This window comes from Euprymna scolopes, chromosome 29 (assembly GCF_053919585.1).
Source record: "Euprymna scolopes isolate OS-2025 chromosome 29, ASM5391958v1, whole genome shotgun sequence".
Lineage (NCBI taxonomy): Eukaryota > Metazoa > Mollusca > Cephalopoda > Sepiida > Sepiolidae > Euprymna > Euprymna scolopes.
This window is the reverse complement of record NC_136510.1, coordinates 58,405,607-58,432,013: the sequence shown is the minus strand read 5'-3', so window position 1 is coordinate 58,432,013 and position 26,407 is coordinate 58,405,607. Positions and strand designations below refer to the sequence as shown.

Here is a 26,407-nt window from a genome sequence, read left to right as displayed (position 1 = left end):
ATGGCTTCCTAGTCAGCCTTTTTGTAATACCTCGTTGTTTTGAGCAGTGGGTCTTCAGTTTTGGGTCGAGAATTAAGGGCGATTTCTACCATTATCACAGCATATCAGCATTCCCGAATGGGCTGTGGGCATTTGTTGTACAATCATCAGGAACTGTGGCCAGAAATAGATCTAGAAGTGAACCATGTTGATCTTGCTGGTCTGGGAAACGTGTTGGAAATGTAACCGTCTGTGATAAGGAATGAGATTTAGAAAAGCTATGTGTCGTCTGTAAGTAGAGAATCCAAGCCAGTTACTGTGGTAGACATTGAAGTCACCAAATACATGTACTTGTGCACTAGTATCGAGGGAGAGTGCTATATTTATGCTGTCAGAGACTATTTATTAGGGTACAGTCCTGGGTTGAGGATGAGCGGTAGAGAAAATACAAGTAGTCAATATTATGATGCATGTTTAATCTGAAGCACATAAAGGTCTGGTCGTCTGATTCAAGTTTTGTTTCTCTAGTCAGGGGGAGAGTGTTATGTGCATGTGTCTCTCTGAGTCCTTACGGCAGAGTGGGAGATAACCAGGCATGTTAAAGTGGTTAGAGGGAATCGAGGAGTGTAGGTTAGTTTCATTTAATGCTAAGATATCCGGGGTGTTTACTAGGAGAAATGATTCAACATCATCTAAGTTAGTTCTAAGTCTGCAGATATTTGTAAATGCAAGGCTCAAGGGAGGAGGCAGGTTGGTTTTCTTTGAGCTTGGTCCTGGTTTAAATGTAATTTTTGCTTGAACTGTCATTTAAAAGTTTCAGTTAGGGTGAGTGAGGGATGCTGAACAAGTGGTTGTGCAGAATATCATACATGCAATATAAGTAGACCATCAGCTGTCTCCTCACTTACAGGATTGTGGCCTCAGGAAAGCCCACCGGAGATAAGTGCGGGGTCCTTTTCCATGTGCAACATGGCACTACAAACATGCCAATATTATACAACTGTTGATGGAGCAGCCGCTCTAAGCGCTACCAAAGAGTTAGGGCTCCAGTCAAAAACAGCAGCCAGGAACTGTCAATCTGGTACCCTCATCCAATTAGACAAAAGTCAGCCCAGTCCAACCATACCGGCATATATGGTAGTGAAGCACCTCCACACTCTTTAAGTTTAAGGGATGAGATGTGGAGGGAGCAGGGAAAAACTGCGTTTATTGCCCTAGTCAGGAAACAAGGTCGACCACTGGGTGGTTCTGTTGAGTCCCTGTGATAGAACCTCTACTAATAGGCAAAGGGGAATATGAAAGCCGGGCAATAGACAGGACCTATCTCCTCCTTAAGCAGTTTAGGTTTGCCATAGTTTTCTTTTTAGAAGTAACATATGAACAAATCAGAGACAAGAACTGGTTTTTTGCTCGTGTTTAATAACAGCAACTGAGATGACATAACATGAAGATGTGCTGTATTTTCGTGGACATCGGCAATATTACATACCTAATGTGCTTCAACAAGTGATATCTTTTTTATTTTTGGGTCAATTTTTAAAAGAATTACATTGATGAAAAGAGAATAAAATAAGCATTCCAATGATGTTAATTTATTTTGCTTTTTTGAGTTCAATGTTTTTATGCTCACAGTTAAAAATGAAAAATGGTAAAAATGATGACAGCAAAAAGGGAAACTTTTTTCACTGTTCACATTTCATACGTTACATTTGGATACATATGCACGGGGTCAAATTTGATTGGATATGGCTGAAATTTTACAGGCTATATAAACAAAGAAGTCCATCTCTACTGGACTTTGATATTTATTTTTACGACCACAGGAAGCAAAGTTACGACCGAGCAAAGTTGACAAAGAATATTTCAAAATTGATGAAATAAATCGGTATATATCATCCATTTTCATATAGATAATAGTTTCAGAATTATTTTCATGTATAATATGTAAATATTTGATAATTATTAATTGTGCGGAAATTTCTTTAAAATGTCATCTTTTATAGAAATTTAAATCTGCTTCAAGGAATCACTATCGAGGCGATTTCATTTGTCATCTCTTAAAAATCAAAAAAAAATTTTTCTGCAGAAAATTTTTTATACTAAGTTTGTCAATTTAAAAAAATTTATTTTCAAGTTTTTCAAATTTGATTTCCAAACAATATTTTGTTTTTAACGCTTTTAGTACACGTGTACTGTTAAAAACAACAAAATGTACTAAGTTTCTCATATTGTATTTATACTTCTTACTTGTATTTATGGTAGAATACTGCTTTTTAGTGTTAAAAAAAAAAAAATATATATATATATATAACAAATAAAAAAGGTACTTGTGCACTTATGCTACCATGAAAAGGGGAAGGAAGGGTATTTTGTTAACTATTCTGTACTTTCACCTAACAATTAAATAAAATATATCGCGAAACTTGAATTTATTTTTAACTTATTGTCAAGACCATTTTTTGAATCTGTAAAACAAATCCGTTTTGTTTTTAATCCGTTTTTGTTTTTAACTAAATAATAATAATAATAATAATAATGATTAGGCAGTTCGATAAAGAATTTCATTGTGATGCATTTTGTAAATTTTTACCTTGTTTCCACCTTAACATTTTTCTTTAAAATGACTACCTTTTCAGGTTTTCGGGTATGCTGAAAACGAATATCGCATTTAAGTTTTCCGCAAATAAGTAGCTTTCCGTCAGCAACGTCATTTCTTATGTTATTGCTGGTGGCCATCTTGGTATGTGTGTTTGTGCATAGTTTCTTGGCTATCAGCAATAACGTAAGAAATGACATTGCTTAATATTTGGAAAACTACTTATTTGCATAAATTTAAATGCGATATTCATTTTCAGCATACCTTAAAACCTATGAAAGTAATCATTTTAAATGTTAAGGTGGAAACAAGGTAAAAAATTACTGTTTCATTTCTTTGTTTACATAGTTGAATTTTCAGTGAAACAACAGAATAGAAATAATAAATATTATCATCAACTGGTAAATATATAGTTGTTGCTTATCAGGATTCCTGGTATCCTGGTAACTGTGAAAGCTACATCAAGGATTCATGTAGAGTACGATTTATGGTTGCATCTCAGAAAATAGGGGTATATTTTGGGCCAGATAGAAAAGATTTACAAAATTGAAAATTGGACTGGTCCAAAAATGTATAAGTTCTGGTCAACTATGGGAATTTCCATCTTTTACAGAAATCCAAAATCTATATTAAAAATTTTCTTCGATTTATTTCTGGGATTAATTCATATCTACTCAATTTTTTTTTTCTTTGAGGGGAGTAGTAAATACCAGCCATGAATGCTCTTTAGGCATTCAATGGCTAAACCCCAGATTAAGCTCTCCTTTGGTGAGGAGGCAGGAAAATGCCTGCTCTCAATGAAGCTATATTTAAATACCACTATAATACTTAGTTTTGTTCATGCGCCAGTTTAACAAAAATTGTAATTTGTACGTCTGAATTTATAATTCATAGCTTATGCTAAAGAGATACATCAGATTTGACTGACAATCAGAAAGAGCACACAATTTTACATAAGAATGTCAAGTTCCATTAGAATAGCTTGAAAAATAAATAAATGGTGAAATTACCGAATTTCTTGAAATGTTGAAGTCCATAATTTAGCCCACTTTTTCTAAAGAAAAATGTCCACTGAAAAGCATAAATTTTTGGCATTTAAAATTCTTATAACTTTTGAACTACTGATGGTATTTGCATAATTCAAACGGTTTTAAGCATCTTTTACATGGTTCTTTTCATGCAAGTTGATAAAATAATAATTATTTAAAAAGAAAAAAATCAACTTGTAATGCTAATATTTGACAACGTTTCAGGATTGGCCATAACTTGGATTTATTAGAGTTGTCATGTTCAAATACTAGCACTTGGCAAATAGAGTAATCAAATATTTTTCAATTTAGTTTTGTGATTTGTTATTTATTACTAAGATGCATAAGCATACCAATTGCAACACAATTTGTTGCAGATGCATTTCAAGTAATCAACTTTAGAGTTCATGCTTTTGGGGCACAACCTAATAAAATAAATAATTCAACACAAGCTTCTGAAACAACAAACACAACAACTTCAATGTAACAAAGAAAAGGTTTATTGAGGCGAATGTTCACAGGAAGATATATTCCTGGTCAAAACCTGACTCTGGCCACCTGGTGCAGTCATGGTAATTATTCCCAGTGGGAATCGTCGATACTGGATGAAATAACACAGAGGTGGAGAGAGATCGAGGAAAAGGGTCCGATCTGCTTGGCGTCTCTCTCGATAAGGAAGAGTTTTTTCTCTTCAAACCGGAAGCTGTCAGAGTTCCTTAGGGGAGAGAAAGGATCAATGCGCCGCACCCCTGATTGGTCAGTATGCAGCAAAATAACATAGGGGGGGAGGGAGGCATTGAATTGCGGAAGAAAAAGTTCCATTTGTTTCTGCTACACAACAAATAAGTTGCACTTTTTACCTTTTTGTTTTTGCAATTATTTATATAACTATAACTATATTTTGTGCGTTTCATATCAAACTAGTATAGCTGTCAATGATTTTTAGGTTCAATTCAAATCAAACTTAAAACATAAGCAGGAAATTATAAATATCATATAAACATAAAATGCAAATTCATCAACTAGTCTGAATATCAAATTCACTTTTTTCTTTCCAAAACAGACAATTTTAAAAAGGAAATAAAATCAAAGAAAGCAAAAAACGATCATAATTTCAAAATTTGCATAGCAAGTTCAAATATATTCCGAGTGATTATATTCACTTATACACTAATCATTTCGGGAAGGTATGAACCCCCAAATTCTCTCTAATTGAAGATGCTTATTTAAAGAATTGTTTACAATAAAATTTCAACATTAAATAATCCCAAAAAGGGTTAATATGCCGTTAAACATACAAAAAGTAAAAAGATATTAAAACGAATTCTGGAATCCTGTAGCATAGCATGGAGGATCTTTTTAAGTGGCACGTCTATAGTTGTGGTAGTAGCCATCATCACCATGTTGTTTTAATAGCAGAAATAGAGTTGCTTGCAATGATAGCACACAGCTTCCTTTCTTCATAGCTTTAAATAATGATAGAAAATAAGGACGTTAACACATATTTGCTCAATGGCATTATCCTTTTAGAAACTTTTTCACATTGCAGAGCTTCCCGTTAGATGAGGAAATAAAAACAAAGCATCCGAACATGACCAGCCTACGGGCCAAAGAGACAGATCTCTCTCCTTCACTATGTTTTATTCATACTCCTTGTCAATAATGTCATAATATCCTGACACGTACTCCTAACTTTAATCTTACACACATCTAAATATGCCACGTGCTATGGTGAACAGCCAAAAATGTGACAGCTACGATTATGATAATTACCCGATACAATTTAAGATTTATATTTTGCCAGAATTTGGTTCCAAGATCATAAACTTTACTGTAAAATTTGTTGAAATGAAAAAAATATTTTTGATGATAACCCAACATATAATGTATACTAATTCGAAGCAGATTTTATTATTTTTACATTTGTTGTAAAGGTATTATCATTCAAAGCAAGTCATGGTGTTGTGTAGACGACTGAGGACAACATCAGTAGTACTAGTGAGCCATTCAACTGGTCTGAGAAGAGCATCATAATTCTTTAATCAACGTACAACTTCAAAGTGAAAGTGGAGTTTCACAAAAGATGTGTTTCATTTATTTCTATTGAACACTGTCACATTCAGCTGAACAATATGGCAACACATTCAGCTGAACAATATGGCAACACATTTATATTTTGACCATTGTGTGATCAATAATCAACTAGTTAAGACTCCCTCTCCTACTAATCAGTTGATTTTTCTAACACTATGCCTGTAATAATTTCAAAGATGTCTTAATACCATGGATGCTGGGTGCTGATTATAAGTTTGGTTTTTGGATATTAAACATTTGCTAAAGGAAGCATTACTTTGTCAGTAGAAAATGCTGTATATGTGACAGAAGAAAAAAGATCAAAACTATTTTTATCTGCTTATATTAATAGTGCTAGAGAATATAAGGATATGAATATGATAATTAGTAATGGATATAACAATCGTGATTATAACAGTAATATTTGTTTTTATTAAGAAAATGGGTTGCACAAACCAGGTTGTAAATGAAATGTAAATAATAAAATTTGATTTCATCTAGAATTCAAGGATTAAATCTTTTGACAGATTTGGAATGAAGAAAAAGAAAGATATAGAAAGAAAGCACTGAATTTGTTGTTAAATAATGACTTTTCAAGTAAAACCATATTTTTGTAAATATGAGTATTTTATTGCAAAGGAGAGATGCTCTGTTTTAACAAGAAAGAAGGGCACATTCTTGCTTATTTTCCTCAAAGGGACTGCAGGAGATAGAGGTTTTTACAAACATCTTTTGTTTCAAGTCTTCTGTTGTGATCTGAGCTGAAGCAGAAGAAAATCATGTCCAAAATTTCAAGATGATCGGCTGACAAAAAGCAAGTAGAAGTTTTTTTTAGTTTTGAAGGCATAACATTTTCACCAATTGCAAGAGTAATGAGGAACTTGGTTACATGAATTCTTTAATCAACAACTGTATATCTTCAAGAGTAGATCAACAGTTGACTGCAATTGAGAAGATTGTGTTAAGAAATTTAATCTTTGGTAAAAAAAAATTTACTGTTGAAAGATAAAAGCAAGAAAGAACATTTTTAATCTCAACAATTTATTCTATAAATTTTTTATATATCATTATTTTGAAGAGAAAGAGAAAATTCTTCCAATTTTTCAGATAAAACATCACGATTTTTGGCTTCCTGAAGTTCATTGATAAGAATGTCCAATGATTGACCATCCATAAAAAATTGTGGCACATTATATATGTTATGGTTAATTCGATGATCAGTGATGCGATCTTGGTTAAAATTATAAGTACGGATTTTTTCTGATCGGCCTGCATTTCCAATTTGTTGCTTACGATTGGAATTAACTTCTTCTGTCTGGGCTTTGAGTTGCTTTTGATAAATCCTAAGAAAAACAGATAATTACAAACAATGAAGAAATTCTTGTTACAATATTTTATATTTAGATATCAATATTTGACATTTAAATATCAATAGTTTACATTTAAATATCAATATTTTACATTTAAATATCAATATTTTACATTTAAATATTAAACAATTGATCAAACGCAGCAAAAATATTATTCTTAAGATTTTCAATTGATGTGAGAAAACGTTCTTTTAGAAATGTTTTTTTATTTGACATGAATCAAAATTTTACCACAAATATTGAGGTTTTAGTTTACTATTAAAATTATTTGAAGATTATGAAAAATGAAAACCAAGATGCTAATTGGGTAACACAGCTCATAATATAGAAAAGACCAGAGATTTTATATGAAGTAGTGTTGGGACGATTAATTGGAATCGGGAATCAGAAAAATTGGAAGATTTGGGGGGTATCAGATTCAGAAAAATTGATGCCTATTTTCCGATGCCAAAATGATTCTTGTCTTTTTTATTTGATTTTGTTTAAAACCAAAATCTTCCATTGCTGGTAATAATAAAATAATAAATATTTATTGATTTAAATTACCAGCAAAGCTAAAATCGATAGATCATCCTCCACAAGTGTATTACGACGTTTAGGAGAATATTTGCATAACTGACGTGTGTTTTTACATAAATCGTGGGAAATAACAATTTTATAGTTAAATAATTAGAGATTTAAAAAGATTCGGAATCTGGAATTTAGCACAGAATCAGTAATTGTATCGAAATCAGGAAAAATATTGGAATCGTTCCATCACTAATATGAAGGCACTTTTTACATTATATACCTGATTAAGATGATGTTTTTAATGTTTAACAAAGATAGGTACAGGTCATGTTGGCAAAGGCTATTACTAAGACTGCATTGTTATGTTCATTAAAAAACATATGAAGGATATAGGTAATCGTCAACTAAAACATTTCCTAGATTTTTTAAGGTTTTACTTTAACAAAGTATTTTTAAAGATTTGGTTGTCAGGAAGGAATTCAACCAGTTGACCATTTTGTTAAACAATGACATAACAATTGGCAATGACCAACTTATAAAACAGATATAAAATTTTAAAATATCAGATCAGAAATATGCAGTTTTGATATAAAAGTAAACTGGTCTATTAGCAAATATGTCTAAACTTTTCAAAGTTTTGAAATTACTTTTAATTTGATGCTAATTTAAAATCTTATTGTAAAAAATATTATTTACCGGGATGTTAACAATTTCATAGCCAATTCTTTGTTTTTTATTTGAGATCTTTCTTGTTGGCTTTCAGCGGAAATACCTAAAACAAAAAAAAATGAGAAAAATATGAACATTCGATTATATCTTTTTTATTTTGCTGTTAAATAGAGACTTTTAACAGTTATTTTCTTAATGTGAATATTAGTTTTTAGGATGGACTTATTAAAACGAGCTGTTATTAATCAATTTAATGTAATAAGAAAAAAATAGTAAAATCATTTTTGTGTTTCTAAAAAAAATGAGAATTTCTGTAATCAAATAAAAAGGATTAACCTGTTGGAAGGTGTACTATGCGTACAGCACTGTCTGTAGTGTTTACATGCTGACCACCACTGCCACTTGCTCGGCAAGTTGTCATCTGCAGATCTTTAGCGTTCAATACAACATCAATCTGAAAACGAATTTTAGCCAAATAAACAAAGATTACAGAACATGATTTTAAAAGATATACAACATTGTGTAAGTGTTTCATTTTTAGAAATTTGATTAATTTATTAAAATTAAAGTGAAAACAAAAAAGACACTCTAAGCAATAAAAGCACAAATTAGTTTCATCTTATGATTCACTAAAAGAGTGTTCTTGTTAAAATAAAATGATTAGGTCTTCATTGAATGTTCTTATGTGCATCAATTTGTCAATTAAAATTTTCTTTGAAACAAGCTTGGAAAAATACTGATCTGTTTTTTTTTTGTTTTTGTTTTTTTTGCCAGACAGAAAAATGCTTCAATCAAAGTAAATTTATTTAGTTCTATAAAAAAGCTGATAGCCAATTGATTATGTAGGATTGCAAAAAGGATATAAACATGATAGGTTTTATATGATAGGTATGTTTTTACACAAGGAAATCCAATATTTTTTATATCGTAAAAACGTCTTAAAACCAACCATTGCTCAATTTGAACTAAACAAGACAAATCAATTTTTAGAGTTGCATATTTCATAGTTTTGTGATTTAAATTTGAAAATCCTCAGAGATTATTATTTTCATCAGTGATACATCAAGTTCAATCTTTTGAAAAACCCAGAAAATTCATTATCCATTTATGAAGCTGAGTTTTTTTTATATTTTAATTACAAAAATGAATATAAGAGTTGCATACATACAAGAGCTCAATGCTTTGATAATTGTACAAAACATGTTCCATTCATACAAGACAATACAAAAAGCTATTTAATGCAAAACATATAACATATTTATGTTAAATGTTTTGCATTGAATATGTTGCTTCTTGTATTGTTAATCTATTAAATACTCTTTATTTTACATGGCAACAAAAATCAAAAGACTATTAGAAAATAGTTGGAAGGACAGAAAAGTATTAATTTAATTTAATCAAAATGTACTAGAGTAAAAAACGGTAAAATTGTCAAATTCAATGCTTTGAAAAATTTTTTTAAAATAATTTAAAAACTTGTCCAAATTTCATGTACATTCACCTCTTTAGGTTGTGGAAGAACAGAAACAGTGACAGTGCTTGTGTGTACTCGGCCGCCTTTTTCAGTTTTAGGAATCCTTTGTACACGGTGAACTCCTCCTTCAAACTTTAAATGTTCATAGGCATTTTCTCCAGCAATTATGGCTGAGGCCCTCCTAACCCCACCTCCAAAATAAAGAAAAAAAAGTGAAATACAAATCCAAGCATTACCTAAATAATCATATAATAATAATGATATTTCTTTGTTTCTATGTTGATCTAAAATGTGAGCTAATCATTTGAAAAGAAACTGAGCAACTTCACATTGCAACTGAATATTTTTCAAATGCCTAATAAAAATATATACGTATTAGTATTAATATTATTGTATACTTATAAAACGTGGATCTTGTTATTAATTTGCTTGTGTCTTGTCAGAGTGCATATTGGATTACATCACAAAATGTGAAGGACAAATAATTAAGAGAGGGAAAGAGAGATGGAGGGAGAAAAGGGGAGAGAGAAATAGAGAGAGGGTAAAGGAGAAAGTAAGAAGAGGGCAATATATAACAACTACTGATCCAATATAGCACAAGTAACATTTTTAATTAATATCTTAGATAGAACATGTCGCTTTATAATGAATTATCTCCTAATATGAAGTTAAAAGTAAATTTATGCTAGTGCTATTATAATAATAATTATTATTATCATTATTATACAACATGTTATTATCATTCAAAAATAAGTTAAAATAAACTCGAGATTCATATGTACCAATATGAGACTAAAAGAAACTATATGCTATCATCTACCAAAATTATTTACCATTTTAATGTTGTGACATGTAAATGTTAAATAGTTTTAATGTTGTGACATGCAAATGTTAAATAGTTTTGATGGTGTGACATGTAAATGTTAAATAGTTTTAATGTTGTGACATGTAAATGTTAAATAGTTTTAATGTTGTGACATGTAAATGTTAAATAGTTTTGATGGTGTGACATGTAAATGTTAAATAGTTTTAATGTTGTGACATGTAAATGTTAAATAGTTTTAATGTTGTGACATGTAAATGTTAAATAGTTTCGATGGTGTGACATGTAAATGTTAAATAGTTTCGATGGTGTGACATGTAAATGTTAAATAGTTTTGATGGTGTGACATGTAAATGTTAAATAGTTTTAATGTTGTGACATGTAAATGTTAAATAGTTTTAATGTTGTGACATGTAAATGTTAAATAGTTTTAATGTTGTGACATGTAAATGTTAAATAGTTTTAATGTTGTGACATGTAAATGTGAAATAGTTTTAATGTTGTGACATGTAAATGTTAAATAGTTTTAATGTTGTGACATGTAAATGTTAAATAGTTTTAATGTTGTGACATGTAAATGTTAAATAGTTTTAATGTTGTGACATGTAAATGTTAAATAGTTTTAATGTTGTGACATGTAAATGTTAAATAGTTTTAATGTTGTGAGATGTAAATGTTAAATAGTTTTAATGTTGTGACATGTAAATGTTAAATAGTTTTAATGTTGTGACATGTAAATGTTAAATAGTTTTGATGTTGTGACATGTAAATGTTAAATAGTTTTAATGTTGTGACATGTAAATGTTAAATAGTTTTAATGTTGTGACATGTAAATGTTAAATAGTTTTAATGTGGTGACATGTAAATGTTAAATAGTTTTCATGGTGTGACATGTAAATGTTAAATAGTTTTAATGTTGTGACATGTAAATGTTAAATAGTTTTGATGGTGTGACATGTAAATGTTAAATAGTTTTAATGTTGTGACATGTAAATGTTAAATAGTTTTGATGTTGTGACATGTAAATGTTAAATAGTTTTGATGTTGTGACATGTAAATGTTAAATAGTTTTTTTGGTGTGACATGTAAATGTTAAATAGTTTTGATGGTGTGACATGTAAATGTTAAATAGTTTTAATGTTGTGACATGTAAATGTTAAATAGTTTTCATGGTGTGACATGTAAATGTTAAATAGTTTTCATGGTGTGACATGTAAATGTTAAATAGTTTTGATGGTGTGACATGTAAATGTTAAATAGTTTTCATGTTGTGACATGTAAATGTTAAATAGTTTTCATGGTGAGACATGTAAATGTTAAATAGTTTTCATGGTGTGACATGTAAATGTTAAATAGTTTTCATGGTGTGACATGTAAATGTTAAATAGTTTTCATGGTCTGACATGTAAATGTTAAATAGTTTTCATGGTCTGACATGTAAATGTTAAATAGTTTTGATGGCGTGACATGTAAATGTTAAATAGTTTTGATGTTGTGACATGTAAATGTTAAATAGTTTTGATGTTGTGACATGTAAATGTTAAATAGTTTTGATGTTGTGACATGTAAATGTTAAATAGTTTTGATGTTGTGACATGTAAATGTTAAATAGTTTTGATGGTGTGACATGTAAATGTTAAATAGTTTTGATGGTGTGACATGTAAATGTTAAATAGTTTTGATGGTGTGACATGTAAATGTTAAATAGTTTTAATGTTGTGACATGTAAATGTTAAATAGTTTTAATGTTGTGACATGTAAATGTTAAATAGTTTTAATGTGGTGACATGTAAATGTTAAATAGTTTTAATGTGGTGACATGTAAATGTTAAATAGTTTTAATGTTGTGACATGTAAATGTTAAATAGTTTTAATGTTGTGACATGTAAATGTTAAATAGTTTTAATGTTGTGACATGTAAATGTTAAATAGTTTTAATGTTGTGACATGTAAATGTTAAATAGTTTTAATGTTGTGACATGTAAATGTTAAATAGTTTTAATGTTGTGACATGTAAATGTTAAATAGTTTTCATGTTGTGACATGTAAATGTTAAATAGTTTTAATGTTGTGACATGTAAATGTTAAATAGTTTTAATGTTGTGACATGTAAATGTTAAATAGTTTTGATGTTGTGACATGTAAATGTTAAATAGTTTTAATGTTGTGACATGTAAATGTTAAATAGTTTTAATGTGGTGACACTTAAATGTTAAATAGTTTTAATGTTGTGACATGTAAATGTTAAATAGTTTTAATGTTGTGACATGTAAAAGTTAAATAGTTTTGATGTTGTGACATGTAAATGTTAAATAGTTTTAATGTTGTGACATGTAAATGTTAAATAGTTTTAATGTTGTGACATGTAAATGTTAAATAGTTTTAATGTTGTGACATGTAAAAGTTAAATAGTTTTAATGTTGTGACATGTAAATGTTAAATAGTTTTCATGGTGTGACATGTAAATGTTAAATAGTTTTCATGGTGTGACATGTAAATGTTAAATAGTTTTAATGTTGTGACATGTAAATGTTAAATAGTTTTGATGTTGTGACATGTAAATGTTAAATAGTTTTGATGTTGTGACATGTAAATGTTAAATAGTTTTCATGGTGTGACATGTAAATGTTAAATAGTTTTCATGGTGTGACATGTAAATGTTAAATAGTTTTCATGGTGTGACATGTAAATGTTAAATAGTTTTCATGGTGTGACATGTAAATGTTAAATAGTTTTCATGGTGTGACATGTAAATGTTAAATAGTTTTCATGGTGTGACATGTAAATGTTAAATAGTTTTCATGGTGTGACATGTAAATGTTAAATAGTTTTCATGGTGTGACATGTAAATGTTAAATAGTTTTCATGGTGTGACATGTAAATGTTAAATAGTTTTCATGGTGTGACATGTAAATGTTAAATAGTTTTCATGGTGTGACATGTAAATGTTAAATAGTTTTCATGGTGTGACATGTAAATGTTAAATAGTTTTCATGGTGTGACATGTAAATGTTAAATAGTTTTTTTGGTGTGACATGTAAATGTTAAATAATTTTGTATAGATAACTGAAATGTATGAACATTCTGATCACCACAGTTTTGAAAACCATGAAATGAAAACTATTTAAAGCAAAAAAAACTATTAAAGGCAAAAAAAAAGGATTTTTTTTTTCAAACAAAACAAGAACACTTATTTTTGATGTTGATTAATTAATTCTAATCATTACAATAGCAATACACATAGATAATAAAACACTTTGGATACTCAGTTTCAAAGGGTTCTGCTAAAATTGTCTTATTTTAAAAACCAAAGCACTTTATGCCCTCAAAATATCACGGCTTTATTCGGAAATGAATATACTTTCAAATGAATTAATAAATAATAGCATACATTATATATTTCAAGAGTTTTAAACAAATAAAGTGATATCATAAAACAGTGTTTTCGGTAAAGTTTTTTAAAGAGCCCCCAGCTGATTTGTAAATGCTTGTACTGTGTTTCTATTAAAAATTTTGTCATGAAATTTGGAAACTAATCAGAATAGATGTCACTTTTAATAGTTTGGAGTGTCCAAAATACTTTTGACCACTCGTTTTTTGTGTGTTAAAAAAAGACTTCAACATGACAAGTATCGAAAATTTTGAAAAATATTTTCTTCAAACACCTACTGATCAATCTTTTTACTGTTTTTATCCATTAAAAGTATAATTGTATGTAGTTTTCTCTCGTCATAGTAAGCAATTTAACATTATCATACCTGAAAAAAAATCGTTTCTATTTTAAAAAGCTATCTGTAGCAGCAGCAATACTATTAGCGATAGCACGGCCATAAACGAACAGATTTTTGTTAATTTTTTTATTCCAAAATGAAAATATGAATATAAAAAAATATTCTAGAACTATTTTATTATCAGAACATAATTAGCTTAATTAGAGCTGTTCGGTTATACAGAATATATAATTAAAGCAATCCCAACCAGTCTGGCGTTATTTCTGGTCAAATTTAGAAAATATCTATATGGTTGAAAAGACAAAAAAATAAATGTGCAACTTATATGCGCTTTTAAGCATTGCATTAGTTTTTAACGGTGAATTAAACAGTGTTTTATTTTGAATAACTGAAAATGTGAAATGATTTAGCCACCCCACAATATTTTTTCTTTATTTTCGGATTGTTTTACAATTTTTTTCAGTGGATTATTGATTTACTGGACACTAATCTACCTAATTATATGCATATAAAAAAATGTAAAATCAATCTTTAAATATTTGTAGGAGGTGCTCGATTTCAAGTGAAGTGAAATAAAAAAAAACGTCTTAAACTGGAAAGCTTAACAAAATAATGTGTCATTTAGACAAGAAATGTAATTGTAAAATAAAGATAAAATTCATCCAAAATTTGTCATATTTTTGTCACTTTTAGCAAAAGTTTTTTGATATTTTAATAGGTGGATAAAAAATACTTGATACTTTTCCAAACATCACGTTTTCTGTTTTAAATAAAATTTATTTTTGCCTGTTTACCTTAATTCTTGTAAAGTTTCACACCGTCATTTACTTAAGTTTGCGTATTTAAAAGTAATTTGATATTCAAAATCTAAGCCATAACATTTTCAACAGCTAATAACTATGAACCACTAACCATAAATATGAGTGTCAAACGCCCTCTACAAAAACAAAGCAAAACAAGACAAAAAAAACTGCCTTAATCCTACCTCTAGCCCTAGGTACGAGTGACAAGCCTCCTAAAACCTTCTTTAACCTTAGCAATAATGCCAAGTTCAAATGGCAAGATCCCCACCAAACAAAATTTCCCTGTAAGTTACATAAAAAAGAAAGGTAAAAAAAAACCTTTGCACAGGATTTATTGTCCATAAAAATACTAAATTAGTCAACTGTCCTAAAACGTTAGAATGGTCTCTTTACAGTAAATTTATGTGAAACCATTCTAAATTCTAAAATTATTTTTGTTTTGTTTCTGTCAAGTTTTCAGAATGTTCACACATAATTTCCCTTAACCCAAATTTAGAGTGGTAAGCCTCCCCAACCTCCCATAATTGCACAGAAACTCTTAAAGCCACATATAATTGTTTTTAGAAAAAACACACAGGATTTTCCCATAGAAAAAATGGTGAACTGCCCTAAAACACTAGAATAGCTCAAAATGGGAAACCCTTTTACATTAAATTGTAAAATAATTTTTTTTTTATCTTTCATTAAAGTTTTTCAGCGTGTATAATTGTCATAAAAGGTAGAATAACATATTTTGGAGACGTGGTCAGATGGGGGGAGGGGGGTAATGGAAGATGTTAATCTACAATAATACAAAAAAATATTGCAATATATTCATTTTTAAATAGTCCTGGATTTAGATTTCAATTTATTGTACGTAAAATGTATTACAATTCAACTTTGAGTTCTCTAACTTCTTTTAATGCATACATGCCATTTTTTAAAGAAATTGCAGCATATTTACGTGCATTAATTTCTGGCGATTTTCAGGAGCATAATACTTGCACAAAAATACACTACATGTGAGACACAAAAATAGTCATAACTTCCTTATTTTTAATTAGATTTTAAAAATTTATAAAGATTCTTTCTTAGTTTATCAAGCTCTTTTTATGTATGCGATTATTGAAATATTTTAAGCTATTTCAGTTTTTTTATGTGTATTGCTAATTCCATATTTTTTCATGTGTATTGCTAATTCCATATTTTTTTATGTGTATTGCTAATTCCATATTTTTTCATGTGTATTGCTAATTCCATATTTTTTCATGTGTATTGCTAATTCCATATTTTTTCATGTGTATTGCTAATTCCATATTCATAAATTTAATAAAAACTATGCTAAAGCATTTAGGAAAAGGTTTGATTTTTGAGTATTACCATTTCCAAATTTACATTATTTAACAAAAAAGTAAGAAGAGTTAACATACCAATTTCTGTTTTGTCTTCAGTGATCACATTGTAAGGCCAGCCTTTGTAGGAAGCATAGTTTTGATACATTGCAAACATCTCTTGTGCAAACATCTGTGATTCCTGACCACCAACACCAGGCAAGAGTTCCAGAATTACCTCCCTTGTATTATCTGCACTATTCCTACTCAGTAATTCTTTGACCTTTTAATTTTAAATAAAAATATTATACAAGTCTTTGTAAAAACCGCAAAAAATAATAGATGTTTTTCAATAAGATATTGAAACAATGCAAAGATAACATTTTCTTATAACTTTTGCTTGTTGCAAATAACATTTAAAACCAAGTGGCATATTAAATATAAAACTTATAAATAATTAAATGTTCACTGTCTAGACTCAGTATTGCTTGGAATACTGTAGCCATATTTTTATGTCACAAAAAAAAAAATTCTTTATTTTAAATCTCACATGCATTTTCACAAAATTACATTCTAGCGCCATGTAAAAAAAAAAAAAAAAAAAAAAAGATTCTTCTTTGTTATTGTAGCAAAATTTGAAAATTAAAATATTCCATTTCAAATGAAACCAATAGAATTTACTGAATCGTCATGTCACAGTTACGAACATATCCAAAAATGACGAAAAACAATAATATAAAAAAATTAATTATTACTGAAAATAGTTTTCAAAGATAATTAGCAGAAATTGAGTTTTACAAAAAAAGAAACCAGAGAGTTCGAATTGTTACAAAAAGGAAGTAAATCTTTTCTGAAACCTGAAAATCTTGGGCCAATTTAGCAAAACTTGATTTTTGTTAAATATTTTTGAAGACTATTTTCATTAATAAATTTCTACCTTATTGTTTTTCACATGATAATTCAGCAAATGCGATTCGGTTCACTTCAAATTCAATATTTCAATTTTCAAATTCTGCTACAATAATGAATAACAAGAAAAAAAAGAAAAGGATTAGTTTGTGAAACGGAAGTAAATTATAATTTTAAATTTATTGAAATTTTTTAAAAATTTTCAGTGTTTTATTTTAGACATTTTAAAAACTTGGCCTTTTAATTCTTGTAAAGCAGGAGAAAAAAATCATTTAATATTATAATTTGAAGTGAGGAAAGGGAGACAATTGCATTTTAAACAACTGCATCAATTAAAAATAGGAGATATTCCCCCAGCTGTTTTTTAGATTTTGCTAATCAGCTAAATATTTTTCCTACAACCCAGACAATAATTGTTGAAATAATTGTAGTGAATTATGTAATATTGCCTATAACATGCTACAGCAATAACAAATAAAAATTAGTGATAAAGTTTGACTTGTCATCTTGCATGTTATTTCAGTCTGACCTTGAAAAACTGGCTGATCCAATTTTTATAGAGAGGACAATGTTTAATCAATATTGATTCATATCTTTATACATTTGTTGGTTCATTTTAAATGTTTAGAATTTTAAAAATTCAAACTAGATTATTTTTTTTTAAATGTCTGTAGTTTGATCCAAAATTTTTTTTTCTTATAACGGATTGGTAATAAATAGAAATACTAAACTGCATAGAAATAATTTCCATTTTTGAAAATCAAGTATAGTTTTGACTAAATTTACCTCTAATTCCAAACTTTGTATGTTTTCAACGCAATCAGCTTTTTCCTGTTCAGCAACAACTTTAAGTTCCTTATCTTGTGAACCAAATTCTGAAATTAGAGAATGTTACTCTCCGTTTCACCTATTATATGTATATCTGTAGAAAGAGAATTGGCAAAAGCTCTTAAAAGCATTATTAATAAAATAAAAAATTATAGATAAACTGTTTTGAAACCACATGAAGGCGCAAATATTATATTAAAAAAAACAAACAACAAGCATTCAATTTTTTATTTATTTTTCTTTTAATAAAGTATTTGCATCTTAATGTGGTTTCAAAACAATTTGTTGGTTTATTTAAAGTTTTTAATATGTGTATATATTCTAGTTGAGAAATAATAAAAAACTTATCACATATTCATTAATATTCATTCACCATCAACTGTTTGTGTAGGATTGTTTCAAAGATGAAAGGATTTATACGAAGCTTCTTCATCAGCATAAAGTTCACAGACACTAAAGTTCAGTCAAACAAAGCAATAAAAATTGTGCACTCAAGAAATGGAAGCGATATGTCAATTTTGATTCTCATCAAAAGAGTATACCTAACAATGAAACAAGATATAGAAAATATATAAACAAGATATAGAAAGTATATAAACGAGATATAGAAAGTATATAAACGAGATATAGAAAGTATATAAACGAGATATAGAAAGTATATAAACGAGATATAGAAAGTATATAAACGAGATATAGAAAGTATATAAACGAGATATAGAAAGTATATAAACGAGATATAGAAAGTATATAAACGAGATATAGAAAGTATATAAACGAGATATAGAAAGTATATAAACGAGATATAGAAAGTATATAAACGAGATATAGAAAGTATATAAACGAGATATAGAAAGTATATAAACGAGATATAGAAAGTATATAAACGAGATATAGAAAGTATATAAACGAGATATAGAAAGTATATAAACGAGATATAGAAAGTATATAAACGAGATATAGAAAGTATATAAACGAGATATAGAAAGTATATAAACGAGATATAGAAAGTATATAAACGAGATATAGAAAGTATATAAACGAGATATAGAAAATATATAAATGAGATATAGAAAACATATAAAACTGTGCAGGAAACGTGTCAAAGGGCAGGATGTCAATGCCGCCCTGCTCCCCAGACACGATCTAAGTGTCGCGCAACCTACGATAACTGTGTACGTGAACCAAGTTCCCTGCTCAGCTCTTCTCGACTCCGGCTGCTCACATACGATCATGAGTGCCAGATTGTGTCGGACCTGAACTAAAAGGAACATTAAAGTCACCACAATAGGTGGCGAGGCACAAGCATGCTATGGAGCCAGAACCGTGAAGGTCCACACGGACTCTGGTGTGGCCGCGGAAATTAATGTGTTGGTGACGTGAGGGGATTTGCTGGGGTTCGACGTACTACTGGGCTACGATACTATCAAGGCACTGGGGGGAAGTGATTATCGAAAGAGACGGGAGCGTGTGCTTTTTAAAAAACCTGGTGTGTGCTGCAATCCACATTGATCGCCCTGACTTTAAAGTGGGCTATGACTATAGCCAGCAGGCCTGGACTGCATCATGGAAGTGGACCAAGGGAAAGGCACCAACCGAATTAAAGAATCATGTCGCAGAATACCCTATACCTGACGAGGCTCATGATGAGTATGAGCAAGAGCTTGAGGCATGAATCCGAGATGGATGGCTGATCCCCTACCCTGAAAAGCTTGGTCTGCCCAAGTGTCTGATACCCTTAATGGCGGTTATCCAGCATAACAAGTCAAAAGTAAGACCAGTGCTGATTATCGTGAGCTCAACCAGTACACTGAGGCTTACACTGCCGATGCTGACGTGTGCGCCAGCAAACTGAGGAATGGCGCCAGAAGGGCTTCAATGTGTCAATATTAGACCTGTGGAAGGCCTATTTGCAGGTGCGAGTAGATGAGACGCTGTGGCTATTCCAGACAATGTGGTTTCGGGGTCAGAGGTACTGTCTAACACGACTCGGCCTTGGTCTGAATGTTGCACCACAGATCATGAAGACCATTGTGTATGTGGTGTTGTCTCAAGAAAAGATCATTGAGGACGCAACATCAGCCCACATTGATGATGTGTACATAAATGAGGACATAAAATCTGCATCGTGTGTCAGGGGAAAATTGGCTCAATTTGGTCTACAGTGTAAGAATCCTGAACATCCGAGGGATGGAGCGTGCGTATTGGGATTGGATTCTGTGAAGAAGACAGCACCCGATGATGAAGGCGTGGCAGTGGGATTCCAGGCATCCCTGACGTTGTTACGAGGCGACCGTTTTTTCCTGGTGTGGGAAACTTGTTGGACACTTACCAGCCTATGGCTGGTTCCGTGTAGCTGTGAGTGTCATCAAACGCAGAGCGAATTTGGTAACCACAGGTTGGGACAATGTGTTTGATGATGCTCTTCTAACTCTGATGGTAACTGAGACCCTGGAGAGAGTCAACAAGGAAGACCCTGCACATGGAAAATGGTGTGTTGATGCAAACAATGTAAATCTGTGGGTCGACGCTAATTCATTGGCATTGGGAGTCACATTAGAGCAAGGAGGAATGTATTTGAAGACGCATGTTGGCTGCAACCCGTGAGTGATGCTCAGCACATCAACTTAGCAGAGCTGGACGCTGTTGTAAAGGGAATAAATCTCGCACTGCAATGGCAATCAAAGAAACTGCACTTGTACACGGATTCTTTCTGTGTCTACCACTGAGTGTCACACACGCTTTCAGGATGGACAAGAATCCGCACTAAGGCAGCCAGCAAGATGGTGATCCGGCGAAGGCTATACATGCTGAAGAGTCTGGTCTCTGAGTATGGACTATCAGTGGGGATAACGCTGGTAACATCACATTATAATTGTACCGACCAACTAACCCGTGTACCTCACAGATGGTATGGAGCCATGAAGATGGGTGTGGAACACACTGCTCGATCTCGTGCAGTTGCAATTGGCGTGATTAGCTCATGTCAAATACAGAAGATTCATGCACAGAGTGGACATCCAGGTGTCAAGAGAACAGTGTATTTTGCAGTGACAAAGGCAGATGTCAGGCAGATTGTCAGGCAGGAGTGAGAGGAAGGGACAATGTCGTTTACAGTCACGAGGTTGTATTACTATTGCGAGCGTTGGTGACAATTGGAGTTGAATTCAATACAGCCATTGCGTGTAAGTTTTGTTTTGAGCTCTATGTAACTGTGTTGTACATCGTTTTGGACTAGGATGGAGGTGCCGCCTAATGCTTGAGGGTCAGTATTTTTATGTAGATGAGGTATTTCTTTAGATTTATGTTTTTGATGTATTGAGGAAGGTTTCTTGAAGACAGCAGCTGAGTTTAGATTTACTATTAGTTATTGCAGTTCTTCTATGCTTGCATTTATTCCTCTGCAGTTTTGTTTTTCCATCCCATTATGTTTCATCTGGGGTTTTTTGTTAAAAAGTTTTTGTTTTTTTTTTGGAGGAAGGATAAGTGTCAGGTCTTTTATTTTCTACTAATTTGATTTTTAATGTTGATTCAAATCTTTTTTTTTTTTTTAACATGGAGGTCAACACTTATCAAGGCCTGGAAGCCACTCGAGAATAAGGGTTATTGCGTGTACAGTAATTAATGGGATAGTATCGTAGTAATCATTAGTATTGGAGATTTGATAGAGTGTCTTACTTAAAGGGGCAGTTTGTTAGGAGTTTGTTTATGTTGGACTTGAAGACATCCAAGTTGTAGTCAGGTGGGAAACAAGCAAACGGAAGAGAGTTCCACAGTCGTGCACTTCTAAGAAAGAAGCTCTGCTCATGGAATCTACGTTTGGATTTAGGCACAGATAAAGAGTGGGGAAAATTATTGACAGTAGTTTCAGCCATACGGGTGTTTCTCGTGAAAGATTGGCGAGGGGGGGGGGACAAGAGATTGGAGCTCAGACGAGCACTTGCCATGGAAATAACGATAAAACAAAGACATGCTCGCAACGTCTCTTCTGTGGGAGAGAGGCTGCAGGGAAGAGAAAAGGGCATCCCCACTGAGCTACAAAGTCTATTTTGTACTCTGTTAAGGCAGGATAGGCTGTTTTTAACAGCTCCTGCTCAGATGTGGCAGCAGTACTCCATCCTTGGACGTACTTGGCTTTTATACAGATAGAGAATTGCATCAGTAGTGAGATATCTTCTGGAGCAGTAGAAGGATCCCATCATTTTCCCAGTGTCCTTAGCAACAGACCTGATGTACGTGTTCCATTTCAGATCAGGAGTAAAGGTCAAACCCAGAAGCTTGTCAAAACATGGAGCTTCCCCAAGATGAGAGCCATCTATTTCAATTGATGCCAGATGGGGATCAGAGCGTTGATGATGTAAATATAGAAGCTTGGTTTTGCATGCATTAAAAGTGACCAGCCACCTCTTCCCCTACTGCACCACACACACAAGATCAGAGAGAACTTTGTCATTTATGGCCTTTGATGTGTTAGCATAGATGTCAACGAATGATTTAAGTATGTGTTTTGGGAGATCCTTGATGTAGATCAGGAAGAGAGTTGGGCCCAGGATGGACCCCTGGGGGACTCCAGCATTAATACTGTGGGCCTCTGATTTCTGCCCATCAACCACTACTCTTATGAACCTATTGGAGTGAAATGATTTAATTGAGAAAATATTTTCAGTGATACCGTAGTTGGAAATCTTGTGAAGTAGGCCCTTATGCCATACCATATCGAAGGCTTTTGATATGTCAAGAGCAATTGCCCTGGAAAGGAAGCCTTTGTCAAGAGATTCACTAATCCTATGAGATATAACCATTAGCACATATGCTGTAGATCTTGTGGAGCGGAAACCATACTGCATGTCACTAAGAAGGTTGTTTCTGCTGAGGTGGTTGACTATTTCTTTATTTAATATGGATTCCAACAACTTACTCATGACACACAGGAGACTTATTGGCCTGTACAGAGAGGGAGATGACTTTACGCCTGAATTCTTAAATACAGGGCATACTGATGAGGTTTTCCAGGGTGTTGGAAAGCACTTCTCCTTAAGGCAACACTTAAACAGTTTTGTAAGTATGGGGTTCTGGTTGGAGCTTTTTCAGCACTATAACTGGAATGCCGTCAGGGCCAGTTGCTTTACTGAAATCAAGGTTCTTGATTAGCTTGGTGACCTCACGCACGGATATTTGTATGTTGCATAGCGTGTTATCTGTTATAGGAGAAAATACTGGGTGTTGATGGCCTTCGTCGCATAAGGTAGAATTATTCAGATCTTTTTGCTTATTTTGATGTTGATTCAGATCTTTTTGTTTATTTTGATGTTGATTCAGATCTTTTGCTTATTTTGATGTTGATTCAGATCTTTTTGTTTATTTTGATGTTGATTCAGATCTTTTTGTTTATTTTGATGTTGATTCAGATCTTTTTGCTTATTTTGATGTTGATTCAGATCTTTTTGCTTATTTTGATGTTGATTCAGATCTTTTGCTTATTTTGATGTTGATTCAGATCTTTTGTTTATTTTGATGTTGATTCAGATCTTTTTGTTTATTTTGATGTTGATTCAGATCTTTTTGTTTATTTTGATGTTGATTCAGATCTTTTTGTTTATTTTGATGTTGATTCAGATCTTTTTGTTTATTTTGATGTTGATTCAGATCTTTTTGTTTATTTTGATGTTGATTCAGATCTTTTTGTTTATTTTGATGTTGATTCAGATCTTTTTGTTTATTTTGATGTTGATTCAGATCTTTTTGCTTATTTTGATGTTGATTCAGATCTTTTTGCTTTTTTGGATGTTATTTAGAAACCCATTCTTAACATGGGAAAGGAAGGGTGTTTTGTTAACTATTTTGTACTTTCATCTAAGAATTAAATAAAATCTATTGTGAAACTTGTCAACAAGTGACCCCATTGAAGGACTTTTACTCTCTACAGGAAACAGTTTGTGTACTATAATGCCCCACTGACAGTGCCAATAAAAGGTAGAAATTTTCTTCAAACGAGTGCTAGGATTAGCAGAAAAGGGCTATGTTAAAGGTTGAATCCTTTAATTTGGAAACAAGTTAGAAACATTTTGGTAGAGGTCTATGAGATCCAGAAGTTTAATTAGCAGTTATTAGGGATGATCTAGGTACCCTAGATGATGTGTATAGTATAACCAGGGGAGAAAACACGTTAAGAGATAGTGTAGAAACAAATCCACGCATGAACAAAACATTTACATAGAAATTTGTCACGCATGGCAGTAAAGGTATAATCCAGTTTCTCCAAAACAAGAAAATAGGCGCCCATCATCAAATGAAAAGCGACAAATTCATAGGCGGACACCTAGTCATGGGGCTTGTTGGAACTGTGACAAAAAAAAAGATATGTGGTTAAGAATTAAAAAAAAACAAAAAAAAACATGGAAATGCCCCCCCCCCCCTGGCCAAAATGAGCTGCAATAACAGGCACCCAATACCACCCCAAATATATATTAGGAACAGGTAGCTCACTTAACACAATTAGCATTAGTTTAGGCATAAAATCTAGAGAATATACTGAGGCAGAGGTTTTATATACTAGGGTTTTGAAATCAACAATGCAGAGACTGAGACTAATGAATAAGAAAATAAACCTACAGACAGCACATGGATCTTGCTTGAAAATAAAAGGAGAAACGTTGAGTTTAGAGTCAAGGGGTAAGGATTTTCATCACAATTTCTTCATGATAGAGAACCTAAATAGGAATATCATTTTAGGGCTAGATTGGTTAAAAAAAAATCCCGTCCGCATTTACTATGATTTAAATTCTCTGAGGTTAGAAGAAGATAATCACATTCCTTCACTGGTTCGATTACAGAATACTAGCGTACTAAAACCTCAACACATCAAAGTAGGATTAGAGTTAATTGAGCAGGGAAACAGTACCAAGTTGAAGAAAGAAGTTTGGGATACGTAAGCCAATTAAGTGGCATATCTGTGGCTAATGCTATAGTTACAGCAAATGATTCATAGAGAGTCCTGATTCTTATTGTAAATGGAACTACCCAAACAATTAGATTAAAGTGTGGATGTCTGATAAGGAAACTGCAGGAAGCAGGGAAGATATATTTATATATCGTTAGCAAATAGGGATAAGTATAAAATTTCAGATCGGGAACTAGAAGAGATAGAGGTTCCAAAGAAGTTTGGTAAAGATCTTATGCCTCTTCTATGAAGAAACAGAAACCAGTTCACCAATGTTGATAAATATCTAGGAGTGACAGTTACTGTAAAAATGAGCATCGACACAAAGGGACATCCACCCATAAAAAAACTCCTTATCGCACACCTCTAAAATAGAGACGACTAGTGGGCAAAGCAATTGATGATATGCTTGAGGCAACAATATCATGAAGAGAACACTAGAAGAAGTGAACGTGTAACGACATCTTTCTACAACTCCCAAAGTGTAAGACAAAACAGTTACATAGAACGATGAACTAGCGAAAAAGATAGGTGATATTCATGCAACCTATATATTAAATCAAATACTAGTGAATCTACAAATTTGTTAAGGCCTCACAGAAAGTATCAGGGGGAGGGGTATCATGACATAGCCCTTGAGGAACAACATAGAGCTTTCATTTCAGTTGGAGAGAACAGGAAGAAAGCAAAAAAATGACAGATTGACAGATTAGAAAGGTAAAAAAAATTATATGAATGTACCCCCCCCCACACCTAATTATATCACCAATATCAGGGAGTCTAAAGAAAAGATTGATTGTTAACTAAAAATAATTAATAGTTAATTAAAAACCAAAGTACAAGTTAGCATTTAAGTATTTCTTGTAACTCTGTAATGAAATTAGAAGGAACACCCCAAAGAACAAGAACAAATCTCAACTCCAATATACTCATTCAACCCCCCACTTTCCATTTCAGCCGTTTCATTTATTTCAGCTGATCCTCACATGCTAAACGTCTACATCTGCAAAGAAATTCCCCTCCCAATCTGGCAGATAGTCAGTGCTGACACGCATTCTTTTTTCAGCTGATAGGTTCCTTTTTGTTGTCACCCCACACCCCCACCCCAATCAGGTAGACAAAGAAATGATCTTACCTGAAAGGAATTCTTCTATCTCCTTTAGTTCTGTCTCTTTCGTGTGCAGTTCCCTAATTTTCAGAGCAATATGCATTAACTCGATGTATCTGTTAGTCATCTGTTGTGTAACTTTCTTTGTTTGCTGCTCCCTTTCCATGTTTACTAGTGCTTCCAACATGTTGTATTCTTGTAAAAGACTAGATATATATTTCTTGAAGAGTTTAGATTGATCAGTAACAACATTCTGTGA

At 31.8% G+C, this 26,407-nt stretch overlaps 1 protein-coding gene across 1 annotated transcript in view; it reads right to left on the bottom strand.

Annotated features, from left to right (window-relative positions):
- Positions 1-6,687: 6,687 nt before the first annotated feature.
- The window catches only part of LOC145252657 (peptide chain release factor 1-like, mitochondrial), a 44,098-nt gene continuing 24,378 nt past the window's right edge, over positions 6,688-26,407 (bottom strand). Inside the window, exons 2-8 of the mRNA XM_080112424.1 lie at positions 26,176-26,407; positions 18,062-18,150; positions 16,466-16,649; positions 9,727-9,890; positions 8,562-8,679; positions 8,253-8,328; positions 6,688-7,019 (exon numbers count right to left, since the gene is read on the bottom strand). The exon at positions 26,176-26,407 is cut by the window's right edge and continues 215 nt beyond it. Of these exons, the coding sequence (XP_079968550.1) occupies positions 6,734-7,019; positions 8,253-8,328; positions 8,562-8,679; positions 9,727-9,890; positions 16,466-16,649; positions 18,062-18,150; positions 26,176-26,407 (1,149 nt within the window). The 3' untranslated portion in view covers positions 6,688-6,733. The remainder of the gene's footprint in view (positions 7,020-8,252; positions 8,329-8,561; positions 8,680-9,726; positions 9,891-16,465; positions 16,650-18,061; positions 18,151-26,175) is intronic.